Below are 13,437 nucleotides of genomic sequence, written 5' to 3' on the forward strand. Positions count from 1 at the left end.
AAACAATTATTTGGGGCAGCTCCCGAAAAACATTAGCCAGACAAGAGCTGGAGCAGTTTTGGGGTTTGGGGAGCCTGGGGATTGTGAGACATGAAGGGGGAGGAGTAAGGGTAAGTCACATTATCACATTAGCCTGCAAAGGGCCAGGCTGTGATGGGAAATTATGGGCAGGGTTTTAAAAAAAAATAAAAAATAAAAACCAGCAGAAGGGAAAGTGAATCACTCCTCAGGTGGAGTTGGGGGATGGAATTAACGGTAATTATTTGGGAACCTCTGAGATCTGACACAGCAGAGTTGCAGTGGATCGTCATCTCTGTTCATGATATGAATTCCTCTGGGGAGGAGAGAGTTCTGAAAGGTCACCAGCCATAGACCATGTGCTATCATTGTTTCCTAATTGGGGCCACTCTTAGCAATGGAAAAAATTAGTCTGTGTCAGTGCGGAGGGGTGAGAATCCTTTGTATTGTCAATGAATCTTTGTTGTAGACTCTTAGGACCTACTGACTTTAATGGGATGTTCACTTATGTAGCGAGTGTGAGGTTTTGAAAAGCACATTTGTAACCCTGAGGAAATGGAAGGATAACATTTAACGTGATTGCGTGAAAGAGGTTGATGCAATAATTGTGTGTGTGTATGTTAAGGGTATTGTATGCATAGGTGTTGCAGTGGCTATTAGAGATGAGTTTTGGATCAATTACGTTTCAGATGAGAGTTGGGAATTTCAAAACTGTATACATGTCCATCCATCGTCAGGTTTTATGCTGTAGTATGTGAACTCAGTGCAGTATCTGAGCTCCTTCCCCATAAAAGAGCTGTAAATTAAAACAAAATGTTGCTCATCTACTTGTATAAATTGAATATACCAAGAATTTCTGCAGGTGAAATTGTATCTGAAATGAAGTTCTTCCATGTAAGTGGGTATATATTTTCTGTGTAGTGTTTGGCGGAACTGTGCCAAAAGTTCACAGAAAAACTGAAATAACGTGAAATTGACTCACAGCCCTTAATTACAAATTGACAGAGAAACCTTGGCTGTAAATTCTTACATCTGGAACCCGATCCAAAGCTCCTCAAAGTTCAGAAGTGTTCAGATCTAGAGATTTTGCTTATGCTTATTTCTAGTTTTGCTAAAAACCCCTAGAAGTTCAGTGTGTGTGTTGGAAGGCTTGCAAACCATTCACAAGACCCAGGAGCCATTTTTGCATCAGAGCCGAGTGGGGACGCTAATGCAGGTAGAACTTGGTGGTTTTTACGGAGATTTGCTGTGAATTTAGGGGTGTGTTTGCATGAAAATGCACTTGCTTGAAGTTGAAGGTCATAGCAGAACTGTAAAAAAGCCATGTGAGTTAAGGGTGGAAAGATGTAAATCCTTATGAACTGCTGAATTTTGCACTGTCTGCCTGTCCAATCTCTCTCTCTCTGAATTTTGCACTGTCTCTGTCCAATTTCTCTCTAAACATATGAGTAAATATCACCTCAAAAGCATTTTGCTTCACTGATACAGCCAGGATTTCAGCCTGCTTCTCCACACCTTATCTGGACTCTGAAAGCTCCCATCCACTCAGCCTATGACACTGCAAGATCCTCTGCTTTCATTCAGATTGTTTCTATCTCCTTCAGATTCTCCCTGTAGATTTCTCCGTAGACTAGACCCATGAACTCTTGCTTTTCCTGCCCCTTCGCCTTTCCTAGGTTCATCAGTCCATGCAGACCCCTTCCCTCCAGTTTCTGATAATCCCAGGGAAAATACTATCCCAGTTTAGGCTGTCTTTAAATCTCTCTCTCTTATATCTCCCCCTCCCCCCCCCACACCAATACTATTAGCCAGCCCTCTCCTTGCCAGTCTGTACCTTGCTTTGCAGAGCCTCCTGCACGCCCTGTTTATGGACTCTGCCAGGAAAGGGGGGCAGTTAGCCTTGTTAGAAAGAAGGAACAGGTTGCAGGTATTTTTCTTGTCGTGTTTGCCCTGGGCAGGCAACAGGCACAAGGAAAACAGATCTTTATTGGAGTATGAAGAAAGCCGGGAGAGATCAGAAAAGATTCCGCATTCCCTGTTCAGCTCTGTGCCAGTGTGCAAGCACCCTCCCCACGTACACCAGACCCCGGCCTTCTGTTGTGGTCCAAATCCAGCAAAGGAAAATGATTGCTCGTGTCCCCAGAGGAAGCTACAAAGCTCCCTCTCTTCCGCTGCTGCACAATCACAGCTGGACTTGACTGCTGGCTCCTCCGCTCCTGGAGCCGCAGAATTATTCAATGGAATCTGGATTTCTTTTTCTCTTTTGCTGTTTGTGTGCATGTGTTTATTGTCTGTGGATATTTTTAAAATCGGAACCAATTACAGCGAACGGCGCGGAGATGAGCAGTGACAGGCTCATTTGTTTATACATTGTGTGTGTGCAAGAGGGAGAGACAGGGAAGTGGAGTGGGGAGTCGGTAGGACTTGGTATACGCAGGCTGGATTTGTGTGGGAGAAATGACTTAAGATCATCAGAGCATTGCCAATCACCTATTGCTAGGTAACCCTGCCCCACCTCACTCTATTCTATCCACTCTATTTTATATGTGGCCTCATTCCCGTAGAGTCTGAGCTCTTCATAATTACTGTATTTATCCTCACAGGTAAAGCTAGTGCTATTATCCCCATTGTACAGATGGGGACTTGAGGCACGGAGAGACTAAGTGACTTGCCTAAGGTCAAAGGGGAAGCCTGTGGCAAAGCAGGGAATTTGACCCAGGGTCTCCCACGTTCCAGGTTAACACCCTAACCGCTGGACCATGCTGCTTCGTGCTTCACCCAATCACAGTGTCACAGATCAGCCAATGAAATTGTGCCCTGATGATCCAGTGCTCCTTTCTTTTGTTTCATTGGTTGAAATTTTTGCCGCTCGGTATCCTGCATTGTGAAGAGCTCTGCATGGTCCAAATTGGTTTAGGGGATGCTTCAGCTCTCCTGCTCTTGTAGCTGAATTAATTTCTCTTTAAACACTGCTCAGATCTTTCTCATATCCCTCCAATCCAGACTCTTCAACATTCCTTTCATCCTCCGTGCCCGAAGCATTATTGCTTCTGACACCGCTCTTTTATATTAAATGGGGAGGGGAGTTGATGCAGAGAGGCTGGCAGTCTGGCCTGTGGAAAGATCACCCCAGGCAGTATGGTGGTGTAGTTAGAGAATGGCACATTTAATGTTTAAAGGCAGCCTTGATTTTGACAAGTGACAGGCTCACTCACTGTTTCCTATCCCATCCCTTTTCATGTGGGAGTCATTCTTTGCTTTGTCTTAATCCACTGGAAAAAGTGATCCAAGGCTGCATGAGAATGAAGAACAGGATGGCTCACAGAGGGAAGGAGTGGGGCATATGGCTGAGGACTAGTGTTCCTGTGCTGACTGTCCCTTTATACTAGTGGGGTGTGGAAGATGGGAGGAAGAGCTCCCCATCAGATGCCCACCCAGGACTTGAGAACAGCCAAAGAGAATCCACCCGATGATTTAAACTGAGCCCAGGGCATGCTGTGGTGGGACTTGGCGCCCTAGTGAGTGTTGTACAAGATTCCTGTGATCAATAAATCTCATGCTTTTTATGTGCACTAGAATAACAGTGTCCACATGGAGGGGGTTTACCTGAAAAAAACTCCCCCACCACCATAGACAAGCCTGTAGAGCTTTTGATTTAAGCAGCTCCCACTAACTCAGAATACAATGCAGCACCTTGTGCATTGGGAAACAGGCAGAGAGGGGTTATTCGAATGGCTAAAGGAGAACAGTCTCTTACCAACAGACAGGTCCTGAGCAGCCTGGAGGAGAATTGGAAAGATCTGTGTGAAATAAGAGCAGTTTGCTCTCAGGTTTTTTCTGAGCTGAAAAGCCTCTACACTGCCTCATATCTATCTTCCACTCTGTTTTGTACGGCAGGGTGCAATGGGGTTCCAATCCTTAGTGGGGCTTTGGGACATTACAACAGTAGAGGTAATAATGAACTAAGTTGGTTTAACCCTTTGTTGGCAGTCATGGGGACCGAATGGACCACTGAGACTAAACTCCTCGTGCCTTACCACAGCAGGGGGCAAAATAGGAACTTAGGGCTGGAAGCTGCTGTAAAAACATCAAGCTCTCACTTTAAATACTAAGGGTATTCCTGGTCCTGCTTGCAGGCTAGAGGCCTCTGTAAGGAAGTGTACAATCTGGTGGCTCAGCAATCAGTCTGCAGGGAAATAGTAAGGTGGGGTGTGTTGTGTTCCTCCGGTTTGGGAAGCGGCCTGCTCTCTGGTTTTGGGTTCCTGTGCGTGTGATCATGTAGAATTCTAAGAAATAAAGTTGTGTTATGTTGTAACCTTCCAGCCTGAATGTTTTATGCTTTTAGCTAACTTTGCTGTATGTATGCTGTGAACATAACTGGAGGGACTTCGTGAGTCATGCAGTCCAGTCCCCTGCTATCACAGGCAACCCCATCATAAACATAGCAAGCTCCATCTTAAACTTAGTTAGGTTGTTTGTCCCACTCCTCCTATTGGTAGTCTGTTCCTGAAATGGGGAAGCTGTGGATAAATGTGACTTCTGCCTCTAGGGTTGTCAATCCAGCACCTTCTACCAGTGCTAAATTCAGAGCAAACTATCTTAAAAAAGAAATGGAACAGGAAAACACAAAGAGACCACAAAGCAATCCCCTTCTCTTGTGACCCATCAGTATGCGCAATAATAATAATAATAAGGCTTTATTTGATAGTGTCTTCTCTACCTGACAAATCTCATAATGTTTGAGAAATTAAACAGCACAGTTAATGAATTAAATAGTAGTTTACAGGGGAGTGGGAGACTCAGGGGATTAGTAGCAGGCTACGGATCTTTTCACATCTAGGTCACCGGTTTGAATCCAGCTCGGGTTGGCAGGGATTTAAAAAAAAAACAACCAAAACTCAACGGTGCTATCTAATAGCTGGTAGGTGCCCTGTGTGAAAGGAATTGGGAAGTCTCAGATCAGTTCCTGGGTGTCCTCACCATTAAAACCACCATTTCCAGCAGGCAGGAAGGGCTGGACTCTCGCAAGTGCTGGGCACCTGCATCTTGCACTGAGTTCAGTAGGAGTTGTGTGCGCTAAACATCTCTGAAAAGCGGACCCCAGACTGCCAGCTTTATTAGCGGAGAGGCCGAAGGAGCGATTGTGGTTCCTGGCCACTGGCTTGACACTAATGGAGAGTGGGAGACTGGCACTTCAGCTGTCTGCATTGTACCTGTTTGGCTAAATAAAGGACTTCGTTCTCCAGGGCTGTCTACCTGGCACCTTTTACCTGCGGGAAATTGTGCATAAAGATGGCAACACACTGAGCAGCGGGTGGAGGGAGAAGTTACTAGGCATAACACAACTGCGATATGTCCTAAGTAATGAGTTGATTTAAAAAAAAAAAAAAAGTATTTAGGGATGAAGGGAGAGCTCAGTGGTTTGAGCTTTGGCCTGCTAAACCCAGGGTTGCCAGTTCAATCCTTGAGGGGGCCATTTAGGGATCTGGGGCAAAAATTGGGGATTGGTCCTGCTTTGAGCAGGGGGTTAGACTAGATGACCTCCTGAGGTCCCTTCCAAGCCTGCTATTTTATGATTCTATGAAAGGAGTTGCTGTGGAAGCGCTTGGCAGCCCCCCCTGCCCACGGAGCACTGTTAGGAAGTGCGGCGTTATGGCTCGCACACACAGGACGGGCAGCCTTGGGTTCCGTTCCTGTGTCTTTTATTGACCCACGGTGTGACCGTGCTGCTCCGTGCCTCAGTTTCCCCACCTGTAAAGTGCTGGGTACTGAGCCCGAGGTGCTGCAGAGGTGCTCGGCCAGGCGGTAATTCAGGCTGGCGATGGGCGTGGAGCTTCCCCGCCCTAGAAAGAGCGGCGTGGCCGCTGTAATGCGATGGGGGGGGGGGGCGGAAAGGCGAGCTGGCTCCCCGAGGGGTTGCCGGGGCCGGGGGAGGAGCGGGTCCCAGCCGGCCCGGCGCCGGCGGGGTGAAAGCGGGGAGGGAGCCCCGCCGCCGCTTCGCGCCGCGCAGTGCGGCGGGGCCGGAGCCCGAGCGCGGGCGGCGGCCGTGGCCACCCCGGGGGAGCCCGCGCCCGGGCGGGCGGGCGAGCGGCGAGGCGGAGCTCCCGGCCGGGAGGCAGCGCGCAGCCGGGCTGCTGAGAGCCGGGGCCGCCGCCGGCTCCTGCGCGCCTGCCCCGCCGCCGCCTCCTCCCCTCGCCGAGCCCCGCCGGGGGCAGCCGGGCTCCCTCCCCGCCGCAGGTCGGCGCCCAGCCCGGGCGGCTGGAGCTTGCGCGGGGCGGCGGCGGCGGCGGAGCGGATTTGCGGTGCCCGGCTCAGGCGCTTTCTCGCGGCCGCCGGGGGAGCCGGTCCCCGACGCCCCGGGGATGGGAGCCGAGACCCCGTGCTGGGGGCAGGGATTCGCCGGGGCAGCGTGAGAGTCCGGACTGTTGGCGGGAGGAGCCGGCTGGAGCAGCCCGACGCGCCGCTCCCCCCCTCCCCACCGCACCTCGGGGCTCCCTTCCTCCTCCTCCTCCCGCGCCCCAGGATCGCCGGGGGCTCCCTGCGGATGCTCGGCGCTCTGCGGCTGGATTGCCAGGGGCTCTGCTAATCTCCGAGGAGCTCCGTGTCTGCCCCGCGCTCCCACCCTGTTTGCTTCTTCCCCCCACCCCCCCGGCCCGCTCCCCCCGTTTCTCCTCGCCGGGGGTGTTTCTGGCCTTTTGGAAAGTCCCTGCTGCCCAGGATGGGGGTCGGCGGGGGCTTAGTCGTGCCCTGGAGGTGCCTCGTCGTCCTCTGTCTCAGGCTGCTCTTCCTTGTGCCCGCAGGAGTGCCCGTGCGCAGCGGGGATGCCACCTTCCCCAAAGCTATGGACAACGTGACCGTCAGGCAAGGGGAGAGCGCCACCCTCAGGTAGGAGCAGATGTTTTTTTCTCTGGGTATCTACAGGGGTCTTGCTCTGTGGGCGCCCCGGCCCCAGGTGCATGCCAGGAGGGGCCGCGTGGGAGTGGACGCACCCGGCTGAGCCAGGGGCTTTCGATGCCACATTGCCACGGGGGGCGGATGCTGCTTAGCCCAGCCATGTCCTGAGTGGGGCGGGATAAAACCCCCGAGTCGGGGAAGAAAACGTGACGCTGAGTCTGGGGCTCCTGCATTCGGGGCAAGTGGGCTGCTAGTGGGGCAGGCAGGGGGGATGGTTTGCTGTTGGTTCAGAGAGCGCCACGGTGTCTGCAAAGGAATGAAGAGGGAAAACTCTGTCCTCCCCCTCCCCCCCCTTGGTACTGGAATGCAGATGCCAGGCAGTGAAGCTGGCAGTGAGATCTGGATGCCAGGCAGGGAGTTACGATTAACTGACACCCCAGTTCCCTTCTTTAAAGTTACTGAAAGGGAAGGGGAGTGGGAATTAGTCTTTACACCTCTGTGTCGGTATCTGCTTGGATTGCCAGCGTGATGTTTAAGGCTCTGGCATCTCTGGCAATGCTGGGGCTGTGGCCTGGTCACTTTGTAGAACATGTGGGCTTATGTGTTGCCCGTATTTTGGGATCAGGAGAGAGCTGGTCCTCCGAGGCTGGTGTTCCTGTTAAAGATGCCTCCGTGCACGTCCAATGAACATGAGCTGGGATTGTGTGTTTGCAAAGTATAAATGGTCCCTGAAGTTTCTGAGTCCCCAGTTTGGTTTGTAGGCATCCGCAGGCGTGTGGGGAGAGCCAGAAGTGGTCCCTTCTTGGCACAAGAAGGGCAGAGCGATGAGCAGCCATAAAGTGTCAGTGATGGGAGGGGTGTCAGTTTGGTGCCAGGCATGGCGGGTGCAAATGCCAGTGTGCCTCGCCTGCAGAACTGCTCATTAAAATCCCATTGTCTGCACGCTCCGGCATGGGGGGTTCCACTCCCTGCAGGCATTAACTCTTCAGAGCGTTTCCCTCCTGCTCTGTTAGCCATGCTAGGGGGCTGTTTAAAGGGAAGAGATGAGCTTTATTCAAGGGATGCAGAGGCTGAGGATGCTGCCAAACACCTAATGTCTCAGATCGCAATCAATGCAATATCTGGGATGTCCTTTACCCAGACACCCATTCCTCCTCTGGCAGCAGACAGACATGCTCATCTAATAGGTCTGTCTCCGATGATGAGGATCTTTGTGTTGTTGTTTTTTTTTTCTTTTCTTTAAATTATTGGTTTTAATTGCAAGCTTCACAACTGGTGATTAAAACTCTCTGGTGCTCAGGAGCGACTTTTTAGTGGTCGCGTGTTGCACTGGTGATACATGACCGCCTGCGGGGTGTGTCAGGCAAAATCTAAGCTCTCCTACTTCTCTGCGTCAGTGAGTGGAGCAGTGTCAAGGGTGGGCAAAAAGTGGGGCTGGCTCCAGGGCGGAGGCCATGGAATGCTGGTGGGGTGTCTCTTTTGAAGTGGTGCAGGGGAAAGAAATGAAATTAGGGCCATGTACTGCCCCTGGAAACATAAGCACAATGCCCATGTAGGGACTACACCTCACAGGTTCCACTAATTTGTCTTCTCCAGCTGTGTTGCTGTCAGTTCCCTCCTAGCCTGCGCTGGGTTGCTCGCTGCAGGATTCCTGGGTTTTGAGGATCCCAGCAGCAGAAGAGAAGGATGGTTGTCCCTTGGATCTGATCCGCATTAGCCTGGCTGTGTGTGAGGGTGCCCAGTAATGGAAAAACAGGGGCTGACTCAGGACAGGGCTCAGCCTGCTGAGCTCTTTTGGGAGAAGCTTGCCCATGACCTGTCCTGACTCCCATCATAAGCAGCACTGCCCAGTGTTCAGAGGCCAGTCCTTCGTTCGTGACCAGAATGCATGCAAAAGGCACAGGAATGTGGGTGACAAGCACAGGGGCTGACAAGGGCATGTGGGCACCAGGCAGCAAAGGTGACAATGGGATACGGATCAGGGGGCTGGCATTGACTGACACCCCAATTCCCTCCCTCCCCACCCCCACCCCCAAGTTACTCAAAGGGAAGGAAAATGTGAATTGGTCTTTATGTCTCTGTGTCAGGTCTGACTAGAGTCACAGCGGGTGGGGGGCTCTGGCAATGCTGGGGGTGTATCCCGGTCACTTTGTTCTAATGTGAATCTGGGCACTCCGCACGTGTGTGAGGATGGGTAGAGGCGAACTTCACTGCGAGTGGTCCTGTGGCATCAGCCTAGAACAAAGGATCAATAGGGTGAGTCAGCAGCTGGGACATTTCCCGTTTTATGAATGAGGCCTGTAGGAAAGAGTGAAAGATCCTGCACATACGTGGGCTGCAACAAAGCCACAGGGAAGGTGGGTTCAGTTGAGCAGGCAGCAGCCGTGGGATTGAATGCATTCAGCCAGCACTCCAGGACAGCAGTGTGCTTTGCTGAGTTAGACACTAGAGCCCATCCAGCACAGGAGCTGAATGAGAGACGCTGGGAACAGACGTCCACAGACACAAACGCTCGGGCACCAATGTGTGTGAAGAGATGCACATTTACACTTTGCACGCATTCTCAAGGACATATGAACCATGTGAGCGTAATACCCTTCTAGTGGCCATTGCACATAAAGGATAACTGCCTACTAATGTATCATCTCGTGGAGTTAGTCCTTTTGCTCAAGTGGCAGAGGACTGTGTTTTGGCTGGTTCTGGGTTCTACCCTTGCTGAGAATCATCATTCAAGCATTCATACTCTTGGTTACACACACCACGTGTACGCTCACAGATGCCCATGGCCACACATGTGCTTACAGACATGCAAAGCATGCCTGTGCCCTACACCCATATGCCTGAGCATGTGCACCGTGCTCACCTGTGACTTCACACGTGTGCTCCTGTGAGCACACCGGGGCAGTCACAGACACTTGTGGGCACACCCGCTTTGAGCTGTGCAGTGGTTACAGGCTGGTGGGAAAAAGTGCAGGAAAATAACGATTTCCAAGATAGGAAAGCAAAGAAGCATGAGTGTCTCTTGCACTCTCTCCTCAGCCTCCTGGTCCGAAGCCTGATGGCAGAGGCTGGCTCCATGTGTAATTATTGATCTGTTGTTTGAGTTAACTTGTTCTGAATAGTAATGCTCTTCAGAAGCTTGTGCTGATCTGGGTGAGGCCACTGTCCTTCCCCATCCCCACCAATGGGTTTCTCCTCTGACCCTGTAACTGGGCAATGCCTCCTCAACTCCTGGCAGCATGGAAGTTAATGGAAGAAAAGGCTTCATTGTTTCCAGCTGATTTCCATTTGAGCTTGGAAAGCAGCAAACTGCAGCAAAGGAGTCCAAAGGAAGCAGGAGGCTCTGGAGTTTTGTTCTTGTCCTTTCACAACCAGCAAAGGAAACACAAGTTTAATAACTTAGCTGCCAAAGAAGCAGATTCCCTGGGGCACTATGAAAGTCCTGGATCCACTCCCCCCACCCAACTTCTGTCGTGTTAGCCAATGATGCTGTTTTAAACTCTGTCCAAGCTGTCCCTGAGAATGAAGTTAATTCAGCGCTTGTGAAAGGCGCCAGATTGACAGCCCTGAGAAGACTGAAGGCCACTCTTTGTCCACAGTGCTGTTACAGCCTGGGCAGTGACCGAGGAAATGCCTCACGCCGCCCCATGCCAACATGCTTCAATCCTGGCATAGAACGATCTCTACCACCCGGTTAAAGAAGGGTCCACTCCTCATGGCCTATTCAGTCCTTGACCTCTCTGCACAGGGTTGTTGTTACTAATGTCTGTTACAGGGTTGTTTAAGGACAGGCACACCTGTCAAGGAGCGACCAGACTGAGTATCCACCAATTGATCAGATCAATGCCAAAGATCATTTTTATTAGATCTGGGTCCTTGACCTGGCTGTCATGACCCTACTGGGGATCATGCATGGGTGTCGGGGGGTCACAACCACCCTGTCCTCCCTGTATTGCTAAATAGGAAAGGGGTCCTGGCTAGATAAAAGGACCTGCTAGGATGGGGTCCCAGATGGAAGAGGCTGAGAACCACTGCATTAGATGGTTCTGAATTATGGGCATTACCTCAAAGGACTGACTCAAATTGGTGGCCTAGATATGAAATGTGTCATTGCCTATTCTGGTCCCCAGTGTGCGTCCCCGCCCAGCTCCAGCACAAGTTGAGGGGGGAGCACAGGGTTTATCTGTACTATAAGACTATTTCCAGGTCCAGTTTCACCCCACCCTGAAGATATTATCTCATACGTGGTGCTGTTAACATTATTCAGTGTTAATGATGGGGCAGGAGGTCCACATCACAGACAAACTAACCTGAGCCTTCACCCGAAACTTGAACCAAGCCCAATCTTTTTGGGGAGTTTTGAAAAAAAGTTTGGTTAATGTTTAAAAAAACAGCAACAACAACAACAAAAGCCTTGATTCTAATCCTACGTGAGCTGGTATAAATCAGTTAGTAGCTTTGCTGGACTCAACGGAGCTACCCTACTGTAAAGCTGACGTGCGATGAGAATTGTTTAGATTTCCAGTAGTAAAGGACTCCTGACACATCATTAATAAATTAACCTCCCAGCAGCATTAGAACAGTCGCTTCCACAAGAAGTCAGCCACCTACAGAAACTCCTTTTAACCTCTTCATTGTAATGGGAAGATTTAGGCCTGTCATCTTCCTTTCCATTGTCCTCTACGCTTCCCATTTCTAGCTGGACCAGAAGCACTGATATACCATGAATGACACTCCTCTTATCATGTTTCCAGCATGACTGGAATCAGGAAGTGCCTGATGCTGCATGAAAAAAGTCTGCAAGTGGGTGCATTGCCCCGTATCCCGCTGCTTTGTTGCTATAGGGTACGTCTACTCTGCAGCCGGGAGCATGCCTGAACCCCTGGATATGTACTTGGGCAGCTAGCCTGAGCCAGGATCTGTGCTCTCCCCAGCTATGCTGCTATTTTAGCATGCTAGCTCAAGCAGAGCTAGCTTGCCTGTCTCCCTGAGCTGGGAAGCATGCTCCCGGCTGCAATGTACATGTACCTGCAGAGAATATCCATCCTGGCAATTTCACTCCACACTTTAAGCCTTGATCCTGGAATTGCATCAGCATCTAATGACATTTGCACCCATACAGCATCACACTGAAGTCAAGTAGGCCACGGGCCCATGTGGCTCCGATTTCAAGGTTGGGGTAATTTTTTTGCAAGAGTTTTGTACATTTTTTTGCCTGGTTTTGCTGGATGTGGAGTTGAACCCCCTACATTTTTGCTTTTGAATTGAATAACCCAAAATGACCACGCTGAACACAACGGGCTTTTGCCTGGGTTTGGTTCATAGCCCCAGAGTTTCCTGTGGTCTCCACTAAGGCTCTGCAAAACTGCAGCACGGTTTTTCAATGAACCCTTTTGCAACATTTTTCAGGGCTATATTTTGCATATTCCTTTCACCCTATGTTGCACCCCTGGAATAATATTGGGGAAGTGGCAACATGACTCCAATACAAAACAAGCCTGTTTTCACCTGGACTCATAGAGACTACTATGAAACTTCCCAGTTCCTAAGCGAAAAAAGAACCTGGCTCAGAAATAGGCCTGTTTTCTCTGAAAATGGTCCCAGTTGAATATTTCCCACAAACGGACTGATTTCTGATTTGCAACCAATTGGGGGCAGTGCTTAGATTTCGAGCCTTTCACATGTCTGTTCATATTTCACCCAAATCGAGCTTTCACCTAGAACTGAAAAGAGGCTGAAATTCCCTCAAAATGTGTGATTGGTTCTCTGAAATTCTTGCAAATCTTCTAGCTCAAGTTTTGGGGTTTGTTCTGAACTTTTCCTCTGGTCCACAGCTGAGAATGCGGCTTGTGGGTTTTTTCCCCTGCTCCCACTAGTGGAAACACAAGGCAAAATTCAGCCCAAGCGACGTGTGCCTTTGGTTTACTCTGGGGAAGCCGCACCCACTTACACCAGGGCTCGGCTTTGCTCTGTTGTTGCTTGTCTCTTTCGGATAATTGAGCACATTAATGAATACTGGAATCTCACCCTCTTCTGTGCCAAGCACAGCCCCGGATTCCGGCCCGGTCGCAGGCTGCCAGGGTTGAGTGACGGGAAATCTTTCCTGCGGTTTTTGGTCTGCTGCCAGTGGTTTGTAATCAATGAGCTGAGAGAGTCTCTGCCAGGATGCAGGGGACAGAAAAGCTTCTCCCCAGCTGTCACTCTGAAGGACCCTGGGCAGCGATCTCTTAGGACAATCTGAGCACTGGGCCTCACGCTCCCTCCCAGCAGGATGTCCACTGCTGGAAGGACTGGTGCTCTTTGGAAAAGAAGCTGGAGCAGGGCCGAGGGCAGCAGGGTCAGGTGGAAGTGGATGGGCAGTGCCGGGCATTCAGCGGATGGGACAGTGCAGGCGGTGAGTGGAGCTCAGCGGGTGAAATGGGGCAGCGGGCAGAGCTAGGCTGCTGAAGGGGCCGCCACCATCCCCGTGCAGGTGGAGGGCAGCTGTTGGACGCGTGGCAGCAGTGAGGAATGGCTCTGTCAATC

The 13,437-nt window shown here is 50.8% G+C and overlaps 1 protein-coding gene across 5 annotated transcripts in view; it reads left to right on the forward strand.

Moving 5' to 3' along the window:
- The first annotated feature begins 6,736 nt into the window (after positions 1-6,736).
- The window catches only part of NTM (neurotrimin), a 284,098-nt gene continuing 277,397 nt past the window's right edge, over positions 6,737-13,437 (forward strand). For 4 of the 5 annotated variants that reach the window (XM_077839712.1, XM_077839713.1, XM_077839714.1 and 1 more), the window contains exon 1: positions 6,737-6,903. In XM_077839712.1, the coding sequence (XP_077695838.1) occupies positions 6,737-6,903 (167 nt within the window). The remainder of the gene's footprint in view (positions 6,904-13,437) is intronic. The other variant, XM_077839716.1, reaches the window with a different exon arrangement.

This window comes from Eretmochelys imbricata, chromosome 22, assembly GCF_965152235.1.
Source record: "Eretmochelys imbricata isolate rEreImb1 chromosome 22, rEreImb1.hap1, whole genome shotgun sequence".
Taxonomy (NCBI): Eukaryota; Metazoa; Chordata; order Testudines; family Cheloniidae; genus Eretmochelys; species Eretmochelys imbricata.